The 17603-nt window shown below is 53.7% G+C and overlaps 1 protein-coding gene across 1 annotated transcript in view; it reads right to left on the reverse strand.

The window, feature by feature from the left end:
• Positions 1–16204, reverse strand: part of LOC102426266 (protein Daple-like) — a 33725-nt gene extending 17521 nt beyond the window's left edge. The window contains exons 1-8 of the mRNA XM_023747946.1: positions 16181–16204; positions 15232–15372; positions 14678–14796; positions 13917–13998; positions 13459–13620; positions 10507–10653; positions 9204–9327; positions 5951–6096 (exon numbers count right to left, since the gene is read on the reverse strand). Of these exons, the coding sequence (XP_023603714.1) occupies positions 5951–6096; positions 9204–9327; positions 10507–10653; positions 13459–13620; positions 13917–13998; positions 14678–14796; positions 15232–15372; positions 16181–16204 (945 nt within the window). The remainder of the gene's footprint in view (positions 1–5950; positions 6097–9203; positions 9328–10506; positions 10654–13458; positions 13621–13916; positions 13999–14677; positions 14797–15231; positions 15373–16180) is intronic.
• Between the last annotated feature and the right edge of the window lie 1399 nt (positions 16205–17603).

Genomic DNA, 17603 nt, shown 5'->3' on the forward strand with positions numbered 1-17603 from the left:
CTGGACGATGCCCAATCAGCGGCCCATCACAGAGCACTTCTGTGGGACCCACCAGTGCCCACTCCCTGAACATGAACTGCCTGGACCCGCACATCTCACACTCTGTGCCTGACACCTGAACACCTTGATGGATCCAGATTCAGACTCAGGGTGGGCCCTGAGGTGCGACTCCCAGGCGAGGCCCATGGTGCTGTCCCTTCCCACTGACACCAAACTCATGACCACCTGTGAGGGGGAGAGGGTGGCTCCCTGCTAACAATGTGACCTCGAGTGCATTTCCATAACTGACAGGGCCAGCAAGCAGCAGGCATTGGCGCCAGCTTGTGTCAGGGTGACGTGCTCATCTCACACCTGGGAGGTGGAAGGTACAACAAGAGCTGACCCCTCCTGAGAGTGCCAGGCCCCTCCCACCCTCAGAGCTTCTGACATGGTCAGTCTGGGCTGGGGCCCAAGAGCCTGCATTTGGACTTGTGACCCTGATGCTGGTTTGGGTTGACGGCTCTAAAACTAAAACAGAGGAGCCCCACGATCCAGATCAGGAGGCTCTCAGAGCATTAAACACCCCAGACCGCAGGACACAGACTAGAACCTCTGGGGGCAGGACCTTCAGACACCAGCGACCCAGTGAGCAGCAGGACCAAGAGCCGGCTCCATTCACCTGGCTGGGAGCGGCCTGGCACAGGCAGGTTTACAAACTCCCAGAAAGGTCGCTGCTCTAATGCCAGCTCTGCCTACTTCTCCTGGGCTGAGGCCGCCCTGCCTTTGTCTCACAGGTCTGGGCACAGTCTCCAGACTCCTCAGAAGCAGCAGGCAGGCAGCTTCTTCCCCATGAGGGGGAGGGTCAGGCAGTGGGGCTCATATCCGTGTCCTCACAGCACCCTGTGGGCACACCCAGCCCCCTGCCCCAACATTGGGACCGGGCAGCCCCACCAGCCAGGGCCAACAGCAAAAGGCGCTGCAAGGTGCCACGTGTCTGAGTCTTTCTCACAAGTGAGAATATCTTTCTTCTCCTTCCTCATCGCTGCCCCACTTCCTAGCACCAGGTCTGGGCTCAGCAGGAAGCAGGCATCTGCCCTGGTGGCCGTGCCTGCTCTGGAGCCGGCCCTGAGGAGGAAGGCCATGCACAGCTGTCACTCACCCTCATTCAGAGAAGGGCATCAGCCCAGGGAGTCCAGTGATCTGCCCAGAGCCCCACAGTGAGGATGCGGCAGAGCCGAATGCATGGCAGTGGTCAGACCCCAGGCCTGCTCTCTCAGATGGAGCCTGGGGTTTGTGGCCCATGCCTCCCGCCTTGTTTTCCCCTCCCCATCTTACTGTTAATCCTTCTCCCCTGCCGCCCCGTCTGTCCAGTGAAAGGAATGTTATATCCAACCTTTGCATATCTGGTGTGGCTGCTTCTGGTCTGAAGATGTGACTGCCCCCTGTCCACACGCATCCCCCCCCTGGCTGGACACCCCCGCTGGACACCCCCATCTTCTCTGCTTCTTTTTGCGGTGGAACTGGAGCCCTCACTCCTGTCCTTCCATGAAGGCCCTCCCTTCCCCTAGGGAGAGCTCAATAGGCTGAGATGGGTTTATATCCTCCTCAAAGCACCAGGGTTGGGCCGAGGGCTCCTGTAGGGAGGCTCCAATTCCCCAGAGCACTCGGATGCCAGGGGTCTGCTCATCAGTCCCTGTGCTGCTCTTGTGTTCCCAGGATAGGCCCCAAAGTGCTACCCTCTTCCTCTCAAAAACCGGACTCCTGGCTAAAGGAATGAACTCTTAGATGTCAGTGCAAAGTGAGGGTGGGGGGCGCACCCTCTCTAAGGTCCACAGAAGGGTCGTGAGTTACAGGGAAGGACGCGAACTTCAGGAACTAAGGTTTACACAGACTGAAGGGAGCCTACAGCCTGGGCGACACTGGGTGGTGGGAGAGCCAAGCTGGCACCGGGGGGCCTGGGACTCTGGGCCACCTGCCCTGGCTGACCCTTGTCCCTCCTTCTCTGACACCTCCCAAAGGGCCATGTTGTCTGGACGTGTCCAAGGCTGGGCCTGTCGTGGCTCCAGGGAGGTCAATGTAAGGCCATGTCCCCTGTGGTTTTTAGCTGATGGCCCAGATGCACCATCGATCCAACATGAGGGAGGAACTGTGATGCAGCCAGGCCCCGAGCGGGCTGAGCAGGACAGGAAGCCCCTTCCTCCCACCAGGGGCTCGGAGCCAAGACAGGCCTCCCAAGGGCTGTGGCAGGACTGCCCGGAGTCCTACAAGGAACTGATGGAGAGAAAGCGGGGGATGGGACCCGAGAGACAGGGCTAAGGAGTCATGTGGGGAGGCGGCAGCCACCACCTGTCCTGAGTGTGTGGAGGAGGGACCAGAGTGGACTCCAGGGCAGGAGAAGTGTCAGGGGTCATCTCTCATCCCTGCCGGGAGCTGGGCCAGAGGCTACAGCGCAGGCCTCTGCAGCTCACCCCTGGGGACCCGCCCCGTTGGAGGTTGTCATCTTTCTAAAGGTCAAGCCTTTCTATCTCAGCCGAGGTCAGGCTGCCATTTACAGAGACATTCACTGTACCCAGAGCATGTGAATCTAAAACCCAGACTGTCCGGTGGCTTTCCCTGAGCTGCGCTGCACAGAGAGACGCGGCATGAGGAGGGGCTTCCTCCCGGCCCCCAGGGAGAGGACACACTGCTTGGCAGCTTCTCTGCTGCGAGGCGCACGGAGTCTTAAAGGACGAGAAGCGTGAGTCACTGAACCTTGGACGTCCCAGGAGAGGCCTGGAGAAACCACTGCACAGGAGGAGGGGCGGTCCCAAGCCTCACCCAGAGATGAAGTTCCAGCAGAGCCATGACCAGCGGGACCCAGGTCTCTGGTCTGCAGCCCATGTCCTTGCCATTGCCGGGGCAGCCTCAGCAAATGACGCTGGCAGGACCCCTGGGCCGGTCGGGACAGACACCCAGACACCTGAAAGCATCAGTCCTGCCAGGGGGTCAGCAAGCAGGGGTGCCCTTGCGCCTCCCTCATCCGGAATCCGGGCACCCGTCAAGGTGTGCTCAGAGCCCACGACGCAGCTGTGTCACCCACGGTGGCTACATGGACTGAGGCCCTCTGACCCAGAATGACCTGCTCAGGGAGGCCGTCGCTAGTCTCTCAGGGCCCTTCTTGCCATGTGAATGGGGTCCTGGTAACTGTAGGATGAACCTGGCTGGTGAGCCTGTCTGTCCTCCTGGATGTCTCTTCTACTGCGCTACTGGGAAGACCTGGTTTGTCCAGAAAGGCAATCCCGTCCAGCCATCTCTTCCTCCCCATCCCCTCGACCAAAAGGAGAGAGTGAGCACTGCACTCCTGTCACCAGCAGCCATGCCCTGAAACGGCCCATCCACGGTCTCCACACGGGAGCGTGTCTTCCATCGCTGCCTCCCTTCGGGACCCACCAGTGTTTTCTGTTTTATTCTTTGTTTGTTTGTTTTATGTTTTCAATATATTAAAAAGTAACAGTACAAAATGCTGTAGTTATTAAACAGGATCCAAATAAATCCTTTATAAACTAGTTCTAAAATTAAAGGGAAACATCTTGATACATAAAAGCTTTAACAGGATTTAAAATTTTTAAAACTAGAAAGTGTATAAGACTTAACTCATTCAAATGTTCAAACAGAAAGACAACATGCATAATCCCTCTAATAAAATGTGTCCTTGCACACATACCCTGATAACCAATTAGGGCAAAACTCAAAGAGCATGTCACAGAACTTACACTTACATTCTTTATGAAGTTAAACAATATGATTTATCTCAAACTTCACCAATAATCTTTCTCAAATGTTAGTAAAATGAATCATTGATGTGACATTTTCTCATTTGTTAACAAAATACTACTGTATTTTAGACTACCAACTTGAATGTTTTCTATTATATACACAAAATGTGATTCACTAATAAGCAGGTTCTTGCAATACAATAGATAATAGAGCATTAAAATATTTTCTTTATGATACAACCAATACATAGAACACGTGCCTTTCTCAATTTCTAAAACGATTAGGAATTGTGGAACTTCCTTTTGCATAAAACCCTTTCCTCTGCATGAAGCCCTGAGGTGAAAGGCTATCCATGTAAAAGCTGTCATCACAAGTCTTCTCAGTTCTGTATTAGACGATAGCTATATGTTTAAAAAATTTTATAAAAAAATGTGGCAACTTATAAAACTGCTCTGTACAGTTTTAACGAAACATTCCCAGACCAACTCAGCCTAGGATGACCCTATAAAAACACTGTCCTTTGGACACTTGCTCGTTTGGAGATGAAGCCCCTTCCCAGGTCTCCTGCTGCCTCTTCTGTTGTCCTGGTCGTGGCTCCAGCCAGGTGGTTCCTGTCCTCACGGAAGTGACCATCTCCGTGTCCTCTGGGTGCTGCTCACGGCTATCGTGTCTGCTCCTGGGCAGGGAGGAGAGCTCTGCCTGGTTGACGCAGCGATGACGGTGTGTCTTGACGCCATTGGGAGCTTGGAGACTCTTGATAACGACGATTATGTGACTGAACTGATGGGGAAATCCTGACTGATCCAGCCGTGGAGAAGCACATTCCCCGCCCTATGGCCTGTCTCATCACTGCTTGTTTCTGAACGTTTTCTGGAGGAGAGAGAGATCTCCCAATTGCCTGTGGTAATGGGGCCATGTTATCCAGGCCCTTCCGTGTCTGTGAGGAGATGTAGAGGCCGGGCTTGAATGCCCACATGACGCTGGACTATGATGACTCACATCCTGGGAGGCATGGCTACTTCCTGAGGAAACTGGGTTTTGCTGGGCCTTCCAAAGAGTTTTTTTGCATTAAGTAGATTCGTTGCTTAAGTAACAGATAGTCCATGTTGGAGATTCAGAAATGCAAACCGCTTTGCTTTGCCATCCTACCTTCTGGCCCCACCTGGCTATCACTGGCCCCACCTGGCGGGAAGGGATCTGCTCCCACCACTGCCACCACTCCAAGGGGTCTTCCTGATGCTCCCACTGCGCACTCTCCGAAGCCCAAGTCCTAGGCCCAAGTCCTAGGCAACCAGGTGGCATGAGGTAAACATCATCACGCTCCTCGGTGGGCGCTCCATGAAAGCCACGGGAGGCCAGAGAGGCTCGTGGAGCAGGCATACCCGCGCCCATCACACTGGCCTGCGGAGCGCGGAGGCCTCCCTGGACTGAGGGACTTGGGACAGACACAGCGGCCGCCTTGGAAGGTGGCCCTGAATGACGGGTCCCTGTGCCCCGCGACAAGGAACACGGTGGCCTTTCGGGCTCCCCTCAATGGCCTCAGCCCGCTGGCCTCAGCGCCCGCGACAGTCTCTACAGACAGCGCCCTCCTGCCAGGCCCAAGGCGACCCAGCGGGGACCTCCTCCTTCCCAGAGGACGCGGCCAGGCGTCTGGACCAGAGTCCTTGAGCGACTGGCAGCGGCTGGAGCCCATGATGCTCAGTGAAGGGAAGGGACCCAGATGGACTGTGCCAAGGCCACCAGGTGAGATTCTCCCGGTACCTGCCCCGCCCCCTGCGGAACCAGAAATGCTGTGGAGCTCGGGGTTAGGACAATGCTTGTGTGACCTGCCACTGTGTGACCTCAGCCCGCACTTGGGCCACGCCTGGTGCTTTCTAACAGGGCGCTGCTCTCCTTTCATGAGGCACTTACCACGGGCTGGACCCTTTACACTAACTCACACCATCCTCACCACACCTACTAGGTGGGTACATTGCAACCCCATTTCACAGATGAAGGCAGCGAGGCACACAGAGGCCCATCGTGTGCGGTCTCACTGCTGCAGGGACTCCTCCTGCTGCCTCCTGACGCCTCTCCAGGAGGCCCCCTGCCCCCCTACCATAATGGTGGCTGCACTGGTCTCTGCCTGTCCCCCAGATGCGCATGCTCACCAACACCTGGGTGCTCCCCCTGGCCACTTACATGCCTGTATGTTCTAGACACTACCCACAGGTACCTGCTTGCTGAGCTGCTGGTTCTCCTTCTCCAGCTCCTGGCGCTGGAGGCGGCTCTCCTGCAGGGCCAGGGAGGCGTCCTGCAGGCCCTGGATGGTGCCCTGGAGACTCTGCTTCTCCTGGTCCAGCTTCAGGAAGCAGCTAGAGGCTGAAGAGTAAAGTGGAGTCAGAGCCCATATTCCAGGGGCCTCAGCTTCTGCTCTCTGTCCCCAGCCCTGAGTCGGCCATCACCCTGAGCCCTAGGTTAGGGGGGCCAGGATGGTGATCTGGGTGCCCTCCCTTTTCCCCAGGGTGCTGTTGCTGTCTGCACCTGAGGGTTCCTCGGGCGGTTATGGCCCCTCTGCTGGCTCCGCTGGGATTGTTAGGGAAGCAAGCAGAGCTTAAGAAGAAAGCAGGTGATGGTAGAGAGAAGCCAATGCAAAAGTTCAAGATGATGGAACTGCTGGAACCACTTTTTTACAAAGTTGTAACCTGACCATCAAGTCAAGGATTGCAGAGACTAACAGATGGCAAAGAGAGTGTGTTCTCCGTGCCAGCCTCAGAGTGGTGGGAGTCCGGGAGGCTCAGCCGAGGGTTTAGAGGGGACAGGATCACTGACCCGCATGTCTGTGGGTGGAAGAGGCTATGGGGCACATATGCCCAGTACTTGCCACCTCAGGGTAAATTCCTTCAGTCAGAGATTTCATTTTGTACTTTCACAATTGCATTGAAAAAGAATGAGACCTGGACACAATGTCATTAAGAGTTCTCATTAGGGCCCTTGAGATAATTGCTGATAGTCTACTAGAGACCAGCCACTACGATGTCCAATCCAGTGACTAGAGCGAGAGCTGCCAGGAGACTGAAGAAGACCAAATTATCTCAAGAAATAGCACCTGCTGCCGTAGTGGAGACAAGGAAAGGTTCTCAAGCGATCCAGCCACACAAAGAGATTATATCAGAATCTGAAACAATGGAAATAATGGAGATAGCAACTACTCAAGAATCTGTGCCACTCAATTCTGAGATAATGGAGCAGACAGTTAGCCAAGTACAGGGCATGCTGTCAGTTGCCCAGACTCAATCTGCAGAATCAGCCTGCAGCATTAGAACCGCGCTTCTCCAGCTGATCGACGTGTTAAAGAAACCTCCTGAAACATCTGCTCCCCAACTTCAGGTCATTATAGAAATGATAGACCATGTTTTGAGAGACCTAAAGGACATTTGGGAAGAAATAGCTGACATTAAGAGGCACATAAGTCGACTCAGCCTGTCATCATACGTCTCGACATGTGCACCACAAGGCCACGTTGACTTAACACCCTGCTTAGATCCACAGCCGATTGCATCTGCTCTAGAGTCCTCTACGGGTCAGCTCGCACCACCCTCTCAGCCAAGCGAGATCCAGTCCTCCCTTGACGAGTTCTTCCGTTCATTCTCATAAGCAAAAATTAAGAAAGAAAAAGAAAAAGAATGAGACAGTATAGCCAAATTGCTTTAAAAATTCTAGGCGAGATGAAAACATAAGGTAAAGCCAGAAAAAGGCAGATTTCCTCTGTTGCTTTTAAACAGCTTGAATGCAGAACAGAAAAGGGAGCCCAACCTGAGAAGTATGGGAGTTTTCGGCCCTTCGCTGCCACCAGGAGGTACATGACTTTGGATAAGTCCCATGGCTTGTTCAGGAGGAAACCATGAATGTCTGAGGGGTCAGGGTTGTTCCCTCACCTGTCCCTCCAGGGCCACACACTCAACCCTGGGAGCCTTATCGCACTGTACTGCTAGTAGGGCTGCTCACGAGCACCCCAAGAAGCAGAGTAAGATAAGACAAGGATAAGACAAGGTATCTTTGGATAAGACAAGGGCAATAAGAACAGCCATCCTTTGTTGGCGCCCTGTGGGCCAGGCACAGCCTAACGCTTCACTGTCTCCTCTCACAAGATACCCATAGCAATCCTGTGAGGCAGCTTCATTACCCCCATTTTGCAGATAAGAAAACTGAGGTGCAGAAGAGGTCACTTGGCTAACAAGTAGAGGAGCCAGGACTTTAAACCAGGCCTTTCTGTTTCAAGAAGCCACCACCCCAACCACACAAAAGTACATTCACACTTTGTTCGTGAGCCTCCAGCTAAGCAGTAGGAGTTGGGAACATCAAGAAGTCAGTCAGTCACTGACCTGAAAGGGCTCATAAGCTACACTGAGCATCTGAATCAGGGAGGCTTTCCAGCCCCATCAGCCACCTTGGCTTCTAACAAGCACATTTGGTCTGAGCCAGTCCCTGCCAGCCAGCACTACTTCTGTGTCCCACCAGGGGGCGGTGGTGTTCCCCAGGAACCTGAACTCCCAGAGCCTGGATTCCCAGGAGTGAGGAGACACCAAACCAAAGAAAAAAACTAACTTCTCACACAGACTCATAATTCAATGAACTGATTTTAGGTTTGGAGTAGATGGGACGCCTTGAAGAGAGGACTACCCAGCTGCTTTCAACAATCTTTCCATGACGCTTAGGAATGTTGCTCAGAATTGAAAAACCAGCCAAAGACCTTCCTGGCTCTGCAGAGCTCTAAGCAAAGCCTGACCTGCACTCACAGGTGCACGCGCGCTATTGTTGGACACAGGAACTGGCTTGTTGTTTGCTGGGTGCTGAGGCTTCTGCTGCACGGCCGCCCCACCCACCTTCCCTGGCCAACCCCACACCTCCTCTGGGGGCTGGGAGGGGACACACAACAGAGGGAGAGGAAGAGGCCTGGGTCGCCTGTACAGCAGCCACTGAGCAGCCACTGCCCAGGAAGATGGAGAGCAGACTACACCCATCTGCCAGATTATGAAATCAACGGAGGAAACCATGCCCCGGGTACAACTATGATGGAGGTGAGTGACCACTGGGGACATCTCCTGCATCCAGAGCTTCCAGTGCTCCACAGAGAGATCTAAGACACCCTCTGGGTGTCAGCGTGCTGTCATATGGAAGCTTCTGTGTCTAGCTGAATGGGAACTGAGAAATCTGGCTGCACTTCCTTTACATTTCATGTCCTGACTTCAAGGCTGCCAGGCCCTTCATGTTCTTGGAGAGAATTGCAATGAAACAGTTCCAAATGGCCCTTGAATAAAACCCTATTTATTTGGGCTGACACACGAGTTTCAGAGCCAAGGGCTCAGCTCCCTGGCTTAGGGAGAAGCCGAACAGTCAGCTGCTCCTGGAGAAGGCCCTTGGTTATCTATTAAAGTGTAATAGTCTTCAATCAGGTTGGCTCCACGGCACCAGCGGCTGCTGCCTACCCTCTGACAGCTGGTCCAGCTCCCAGCGCAGGTGGGCGGACTCCACACTCTGCCGCTGTGCAGCCTTGAGGGCCAAGTTCTCTTCCTGCAGCTCCTCAAGGTGTTTCTGGTCTGTGTCCTGGGCCTGAATGTGCAGAAAAGGGGATGGGGTGAGGATTCGGACTGGAGCACGCTCTGGACAGGTCCTGGCCCCTGTGAATCTGCCCTCATTCCCCCAGGATGAAGGGCCTCCATGCCCCTGCTCACTTCCACAAACACAGCTGCACAGAAATGACTCCAACACCTTGCCCAGCTGTGAGAGTTACAACCACTGAAAGGTATGTTGACCGAGTGACCTAGGCCCTAAGTCAGGGGTGGGCAACCTTTTTGTGAGTGCGTGCCAAAATCAGCAAAATCTCTGACTCAAAATTCTTCTGCGTGCCAGCCCTAATTTTTTGAGAACATGTTATGCCTACTTGATATTTCTTAAGGTGCACATATGTGTAGAACCTTGAAGAAATAATAAAATTCATTTGAGCAACAAAAACACAGTATATGATGATGAAAAATACATTTATTTTTTAATGTATACATGTACACTGATAGTCTGACAGAAAACTTTATGACTCGTTTGATATTATCAGTGGGACTTTTGCTGCTGCATCACTGATGACAGAGATTTTACATCAGGTTTATATTTCGTGACCTTCAGAGATATGCACGAGCTACTACTTTCATCTGTCAGGCTACTCCTATTATGAGACTTAACAAAATTCATCACTGAGAACAAAGATTCACAATTGTAAATGGAAGATCATATGAGAGGGTTTCAAGTGCCAGCAAAAGTTACTGGCGTGCCATGTTTCACACGAATGCCAGGGGTTGCCCACCCCTGCCCTAGGTCCTAGGGGATGAAGTTCTCTGAGTGGTGTCTGAACAAAGTGACGTACAGCACAGGGCTTTAGAGCAAATGCTATAATGACGGCAGCTCTGTGGCCCCTTAGCAGGCCTAACGCCTTGGAAAGGCTGTAGGGACTCACACATCACAGCTCAACCCACATCATAAACGCCAGAGGAGACCCTTTTTGCAAAGAGGCCCACATCCATCCAACCTCACAGGAAAGCAACACAGCATCAGGCCCTCTCTGTGTTGGGAGCCTTCAGTGGTGCCCACTCAAGCCACTGAAGTTAGCAAGTCTCCGCCATCAGCAGGTCATTGTGCCGGCGGCAGCACCAACCCAGTAGCTGAACATCAGAGAAGAGCACAACATGAACCTAAACCGCCCTCATCTGTGTTACACGTGGCGATGACAGCCTGTCCTACCAAATGTAGGCGGCGCAGCTTTGATTTCAGCTGCGCGTTCTCCTCCTCAAGCTCGTATAGCTTATCGACCCGGGACCAAGCGACAGTCAGCTGCTCCTGGAGAAGGCCCTTCGTGTCCATTAGGGTAAAATTATCTTCAATCAGCTCCTGGTCAGCAAGAACATACATGAGAGCAATGAGGTTAAGGCCCTGGTCATGACGACAGCTCTTCCAGGAATCTGGACCCAAACCAACAACCTAGGGGTGACTCTGCTGCTGCGGGAAGTTCTGTCTCCACTTTTGAGCCCCTGCCCTTCTCCATTAGGCCAGGCAGATGGAAAAATCCCCGAAGCAAGACACTATTTAACTTTGGGAAGGGACCACTGTGAGAGTGTCTGACACATACAACCTCGGGTAGTTGGACGAGTGCACCTGCTGACAGATATGGGGCTTGGCTGAGCCCCTTTCCTTCACAAAGAAGGGGTGGGGCTGAGAGTCCTGGGTTTGAGGGCTGAGGCTAGGCCTCTCAGTCACTCCACTGATCTTGGTTCTGGAACAAAATTCAGATAAGCTTTTGGTCAATATGCACTTCCTATTTGAACATTTCACACACCTACTCTCAGCAGTTTCCTGGAAATGAGGGGTCTGTAAGACACAACAAACAAGTACTATGGGCCTCTGTGGGTCAGACACATGCTGGGAGTGGGACGCAATGTCTGGGCCCTCAAAGGCCACCAAATGGGAAGGGTCCATGGTACTTACTCCTATCCCAGTGCCCAGCACACAGGGGAACCGTTCAGTTCATTCCGCTCAGCCCTGGTCCTGCCCTCCAGAGTCCTCCCAGCGCCACTCATGTCTTAGGGGGCTGAGTCTCCCCTGAATGCCCTCACAGTTTGCGAGCACTGATACTCGCGGATGTGTCTGTTTCTCTCAGGGAGCAGTTTTCCAAGGCTTGCCTCGCTCATGAGAGCAGGCCGGTAGCTCCTGCTTATCCATCACCTGTTCATTTCCCCGCATGGGCCAGAACCCCAGATTCTCGGTGGAGGGGAAACCGTACACCTACCTCCAGTAGACACGGTTCTGGTCAAAGCCTGGCAGCGGGAAGGGTTTGGTCACTGACTCTGGCTTCACCTGGCCGCCCCCTCTCTGCCTAACCCTGACCCTGCACTAGGTGCTCTCTGTCTCTGCCACATTCACTCTGCACAACAGCCTCCAGAGGGAGGCAGGGACAGTCCCTTCTTACACACGAAGAGGCTGACTTGGGTCAATTAAGGAATGAGCCCCAAGTCACAAAGCCAACCAGTGGTGAAGTTGGGCTTGAATTCAGGCTGGAGAGCTCCAGACTTGTCGCTTCACTGCCTTCAGCAGCCTGCACCCCATCCTTAAGGAGCCCGGACTAGTATCAGCGATGTGAGCCAGAGTACATGGAGGGGCTTCACGCAGGAAGAAGGTCCAACTCTCCCTCATTGGCCACTGCCCCCAGCATTCGGATCTAGTGTTCCAGCCGGTTTACCCACCAGTACTCACCAGTATCACCATAATCCCAGGCCCTGAGTTCCATAGCACAGCCTGCCCCATTCACCCTTACAACCAACTCCTACCCAGCCTTCAAAACCCAGCCGGAATTGGGGTGAGCATTGTCCTCGCTGATCCCTGGGCCCCAGCACACGGGCCTCGGAGAACAGTGTGACTCATTCTCTATGTGGCCTGGCCTCCACGGACCACTCTGTTTCTCTTGTAATTCATTTACTAATGCAAAGTGTAAGGCATTGCTAGTTTCAGAGAAAAATTATTAATCAATATGAGAAATGTTGCTGCTGTTATCCAGAGGCACACACCCTGAGAACACGAAAAAGGGGTTCCCATGGGAAGCCCTGCAAAAGCCCAGAAGCTCCCCAATGCCAGGAGCGAGTCTTGCTTTGTGTTAGATCCCCTGCTCCTGGTGCAGGGCTTGGTGCCACACAGGCCTTCAGTCACTGCGTCTGCATGACTGAGCGAGGCTGCTTGGACAGGCCCGGAAAAGACACGGAGACAGGGGCTGAGCCCTGAAACCCACACCATCCACGGGGCAGAGTGTTGGCTGACATGTGGGGGCTGCCTTAGGTCCCCTGTGTGCAGGAGGCTGCGGAGGCCACAGCCTGGGGAAGCTTGCACATGACCTTCCGCAACCCTCCTACCTGTGAGGGAGGGTGCCCTTGCCGCACACCTGTCTGTGCTGCAGATTGATGCCTTTCATCAGCAGCTGGGCCAGGGGGCCATTTCCAGGACAAAGCCAAGAGCTGGCCCCCACTGCCACCCCTCCTGGGCCGGGCTGCTAGGGCACAGCACCCAGGGTGCCTTGTCCCCAGGGAGCAGAGCAGTGATCCACCAACATTCCTGCGGGAACAGCCACTCCCTGAGTAGGTGGGAGGAGCCAACATGCCTGGAAGAGAGGGTCCTGAACTCACTGCTCACATGAGGCAGTTGGGTGCATGGTCAGAGCGTCAGTTACCCTGCCTGGGCCTTGGTCTCCATCCCCCCTCAGCCCTGACACCCTCCTCTGAACAGACCCATAACCTCGGGATCTGAGTAGGCTACACCATGGAGAGCTTCATATGGGACTTGCCCAAATACCAGGTGTTTTACCTCTTTCATTGTATAAACCTCACGAACTAGTACAGTTATCTCTGTTTTATAGATGAGGAAGCAGTCCTGGTAAGATTTAGCCATAGAAATTACAAGGAGTCTTAAAGAAAAAGATTAGTGAATAGAAGGTCATCATTGTGGCATGAAGGAGGAAGAGGAAAAGTCCTAGAAGAATCAGGGCCTTTCAACCACATTCCCAATCCTATTCCTTCCACTACCAGAGGGAGCCCAGGGGTCGCGCAGTCAGTCTGCGATGCAGGGAGAGGGCCAGCTGGGGAGACATCGCAGCCCCTCTCCCCTCTTCCAGGACCCAAGTGCCCACCGGCCACCTACCCTGGTCAGCCTCACCTTCATGCGGGATGCATAGAACTCTACTATGTCCTTCTGCTTCTGCCTGAGGCCCATCGCCTCCATCTCCAGCCTCTCCACGCGGCTCGCCTTCTCCCTCAGGGAGTCCAGCTCAGGGACCGGGGCACAGCAAGCCTGGGCTCTGGCTGCCAGCTCCATATTCTGGGAGGTGGGCAAAGGCAGGGGACCTGGCTCAGGGAAAGGCCCAAGTCCCTGCAGGCCCAGGAGAAGCCAGGAGCGGCCAAGCTGGTCCATGTGCAGGCCCCTGTATGTGGGCCCCACATGCTGTCACTGAAGCACATCATCCCCCAGCAGCTCCCAGGACAGCTGGCTCTCGGGCACCGCCACTTTGAGCGGGAAGGAGAGGTGTCCCAGGTCACATTCCTGGACCTGGGGCCCCGGTGACTGGGGCGTCCTAGCCCCCCACCCGCGGCCCACACGATAGGCCTCCTGCTCACATTGTGCCGGGCCTCCTGCAGCTCCAGCACCAGCTGGTACAACTGATTCCTGGTGTCTGCCAGTTGCTTTGTCTTCTCCTCCCTGGGGGCGATGAGAACACGTGGTGAGGGTTCCTCAGAAGCACCTGGAAAGCCCACCACCTGGAGACCAAAGTGGGGAAGGAGGGGGTCCTGGCTTCTAGGCGTGAGGAGGGCGTCTGCACGTGGGGCTGCGAAAATGCTCTGGAGTCCAAGGTGAGCTTTAAGTTGTCACTGCTGCTCTCAGACTTCAGCACAGACCTGAGCTTTCCTGGAGCCCCCAGAGCCACTGCTCCCTCCACAGCCAGGCAGCATGGAGACCCCCTGGCAGGGAGGTGAAGGCTGGCAGCTTCCCAGACACCGGGCATGGTGCCATAACCAGCTGCACGAAAGGGGCAACAGGCCCACCAGATGGGACGGGAGAGACACATCCTTCCTCCAGCCAAGAGCACCCACACTGGGCCCGAGGCTGAGCGGCAGGCTGCTGCTCTGAGTCTGCCATGTCTGGACTGGCAGGAGCCCTAAAGGCCCAGCAGAACCCTGCTGTGCAGGTCCGGGGAGGGAAGAGTGTGGGCTAGCCCAGGGCCCAACAGGGACCCAGCTCAAAGCAGAGCCCCGTCACTCCAGGGCACTGTGAGAGCTGCCTCGTTTGCTGCACTGCATGGCAGTGAACCACATGTGCGAGCAATGGGTGGTGACACACAGCACAAGAGCAGAAAGACCGGGGTCACTGGGGAACTCACAGCTCCTGCCTGACGCCACGCAGGGTGGCCTTGGTGTCCGCCAGCTCCATGGCCAGGTGCTGCGTGTCCTCGCTGGGGCGGCTGCTGGTGTTCCACTCCTGGGTCATGGTCACGAACAGCTACAGCAGGGCAGACAGAGGGGTCTCACCGGCGTGCTCCTGTGCCCGGCACAGTGCCCGCACTAGAAAGTGGTGAAGAATGACTAAAAGATGGAAGAAAGTAAAAGAGAAGATGGCAGCCGAGACTGCAAAGCCAGGAGGGAGGCAGGAGAAAATGAGGGAGTTTTTAAGAAGCGGAGATATATTTAGTGAAACAGAAGGGCCGAGTGAATGGAGCAGGCCCCCCAAGCTCAACCTCTGTCCTCACACAGGTGTCTCAGGGGACTGTGCCCTGCAGGGAAAGTGCCCACGTCCTGCCCCCATGGAAATGGGCCAGGAGGACAGACAATGTGCAGCTTGAGAGGAAGTCAGGATGAGGAGCGTGGCCATAACTAGGCCCCAGACCAAGGCTCCTCCCCACCGTCCCCCAGGCTGTTGGGCCACCCACAAACACACCTTCCTGCAATGGTCTTGCTCAATTAAGAGCCTCCTGAGGCGAAAGGTCATGTTGTTGGTGACGTACTCCACATCCTCCAGGGCCATGTCTGGGACCTCCAACCACTGCAGGTCCAACACACTCTCCTGGTGGCGCGTCACCTGAGGGCACACAAGGGTAAGGTGCTGCAGAGGCCGGGCAGGGAGCAGCGGAGGGTCCCTGAGAGCACCCATCTCCCAAGGCCACGCCCCCTGGGACCTAGGCCCACTCTCCCACAGCTGACCCACCTCACTGACATTATTAACCCTCAGCCACCAAGTTCCTGTGGGGGGCGGGCAGGCTCCTCAGCAAGTGCAGCCACACTCTGCAGCAGAGCACTTTCCTCACACACCACTGCTGCTGTCACACTAGCTCAAGGAGGACACTGACTTCCCACCAGACAGCACTCCGCCCAGTATGGGAGCTCCCTCAACTGTCCCAGGGATTCCAGTCGCGTCCATCCATGTGTCACACAAAGAGGGTAAGCCTTGGGAGGGGAGGGTCAGGAGGGATAGCATCTTATTCTTCAAATAAAATCTAACGTGAAGATGGCAAAATATTAGAGCGCTTATGTCAGAAGGTTGGGTCCATGACAATCTTATTTTTTGAGGAAACCTTTCATAACCTGAAATACTTCTCAGGTGAGCCTGGATCTCATCCCCACAGGCCACACAGGACCACCTGGTTCCCCCTTTCTGCGGGTGTGAGCGCAGGCCCACGGCCTCATCCTCACTGGGCAGCCTCTCCTCCAACTGCCGACATCACCTTCTTCAACCCAGGGACATGCCCTTGACGGGGAATCAAACCTGCGACCCTTTGGTCAGCAGTCCAACACTCTAACCACTGAGTCAAACCATCTAGAGCCTGGACCCGCAGCCTAGCCCCCTGGCAGGAGCAGGTGAACTCATCTCAGTCCAGGGCTGGAAGCACCAGGGGGTCCTGCATCTGGTGCATGGGCACCAGAGTAGGAAACCCCTCAGGCCTCCAGGCCAGGACCCCTGCCCCAGTTTGGAAACCTGTGAAGACCCCTGAGTCCCAGGACTGCCAGGGCCCAGGCGGGTGGGGTCTGTGGAGACCCCAGGGGGTCAGGAGAGGACCCAGGGCACCCGAAATGGGACAGCCACCAACGGGCTCTGTAGAAAGAGCAACGGGCTCTGTAGAAAGAGCTCCATGAGAGGCTGTGTCCACCGTCCATCGCTATGCACACAGGCCATCGCTATGCACACAGGCTCTGGGCCCACCGTCTCTGTGCCCACCAGCTCTGTGCCAAGCAGTGCCAATGGCTCCTCACCTCACATTCTAAACTGCTATTTGCACCACATTCTAAACTGCTATTTGCACCACATTCTAAACTGCTATTTGCTCCACATTCGAAAAAGGCTCTTTGCCCCAAATTCTAACTGCTCTGCGCCCCGTATTCCAAAGGGCTCTAGCAGGGAACACAGCTGTGTCAGGGGCTGTGGCAGCTCCCTGTCAATGCTCAGTGCTTTGGAATACACAAAAATTATGACACACTCCCTATGAAATTTAAAATCTTTCTGGGCACATGAAATATGAGGAAATATAAAAGGTCTATGTCTACATCCTATGTACTTATAAATGTAAATTAACCACTTCAACATAATCTTGCCAATCTCCATTTTTAATTATTTTTTTCCATCAGCCAAATTGCAGAAATTCGATCAGTTCCTTTGAAGTAACCATTCATTTTATTTTGTTAAGTCTGACCTAGTAGCTCAGCTTGGGAGTTCTCTTTCCCATCACAGTGAACGGGACCCTCCAGTTAGTAGTTCATACATTACAACACCTAAACCCACAAGTCAGCTGCCTACAAAACGATTTGATAGAATATTAACTAGTAAGTAATTTAGAGGAAAGAAAAATTAACAAAATAAAGCTGCATATTTGGGAAATATTTGAACAAAAAGTGCCTGTGCATAGCTTTCTGTGCAAGGAGCATTAAACTAGCATATATAAGAAAGACATTTAGAGAACAGATATGCAGGTATGTCAGAACAAATGTAAACACCTAGGCTGTCAATCAATGAACTAAAAGTGTTTAATTATTTTCTAAACTAGTAATGGTTTTATTTTGGTTAACTAACAAATTTATTTTGATTTAAAATAAATTTAATTTTTTAAGTAAATGAAATCTTTGGACTTATGATAGAGGGGGGACAAAGTACCAATTAGCATTTTTAGTGACTATCCAGCTCCAATAAATATTACAAATTCCTTAAAGTCAAAGAACAAAAATGAGAAAAAGCCCACCTACAGGTGTTATTTTTTCATAAGCACCTAAATCAATTCCTCTTATAGAACCTTCCAAAAATCTAATAGCCTTCATTTGTGG

Source organism: Myotis lucifugus, unplaced genomic scaffold (genome assembly GCF_000147115.1).
Source record: "Myotis lucifugus unplaced genomic scaffold, Myoluc2.0 scaffold_1070, whole genome shotgun sequence".
Classification (NCBI taxonomy): domain Eukaryota; kingdom Metazoa; phylum Chordata; class Mammalia; order Chiroptera; family Vespertilionidae; genus Myotis; species Myotis lucifugus.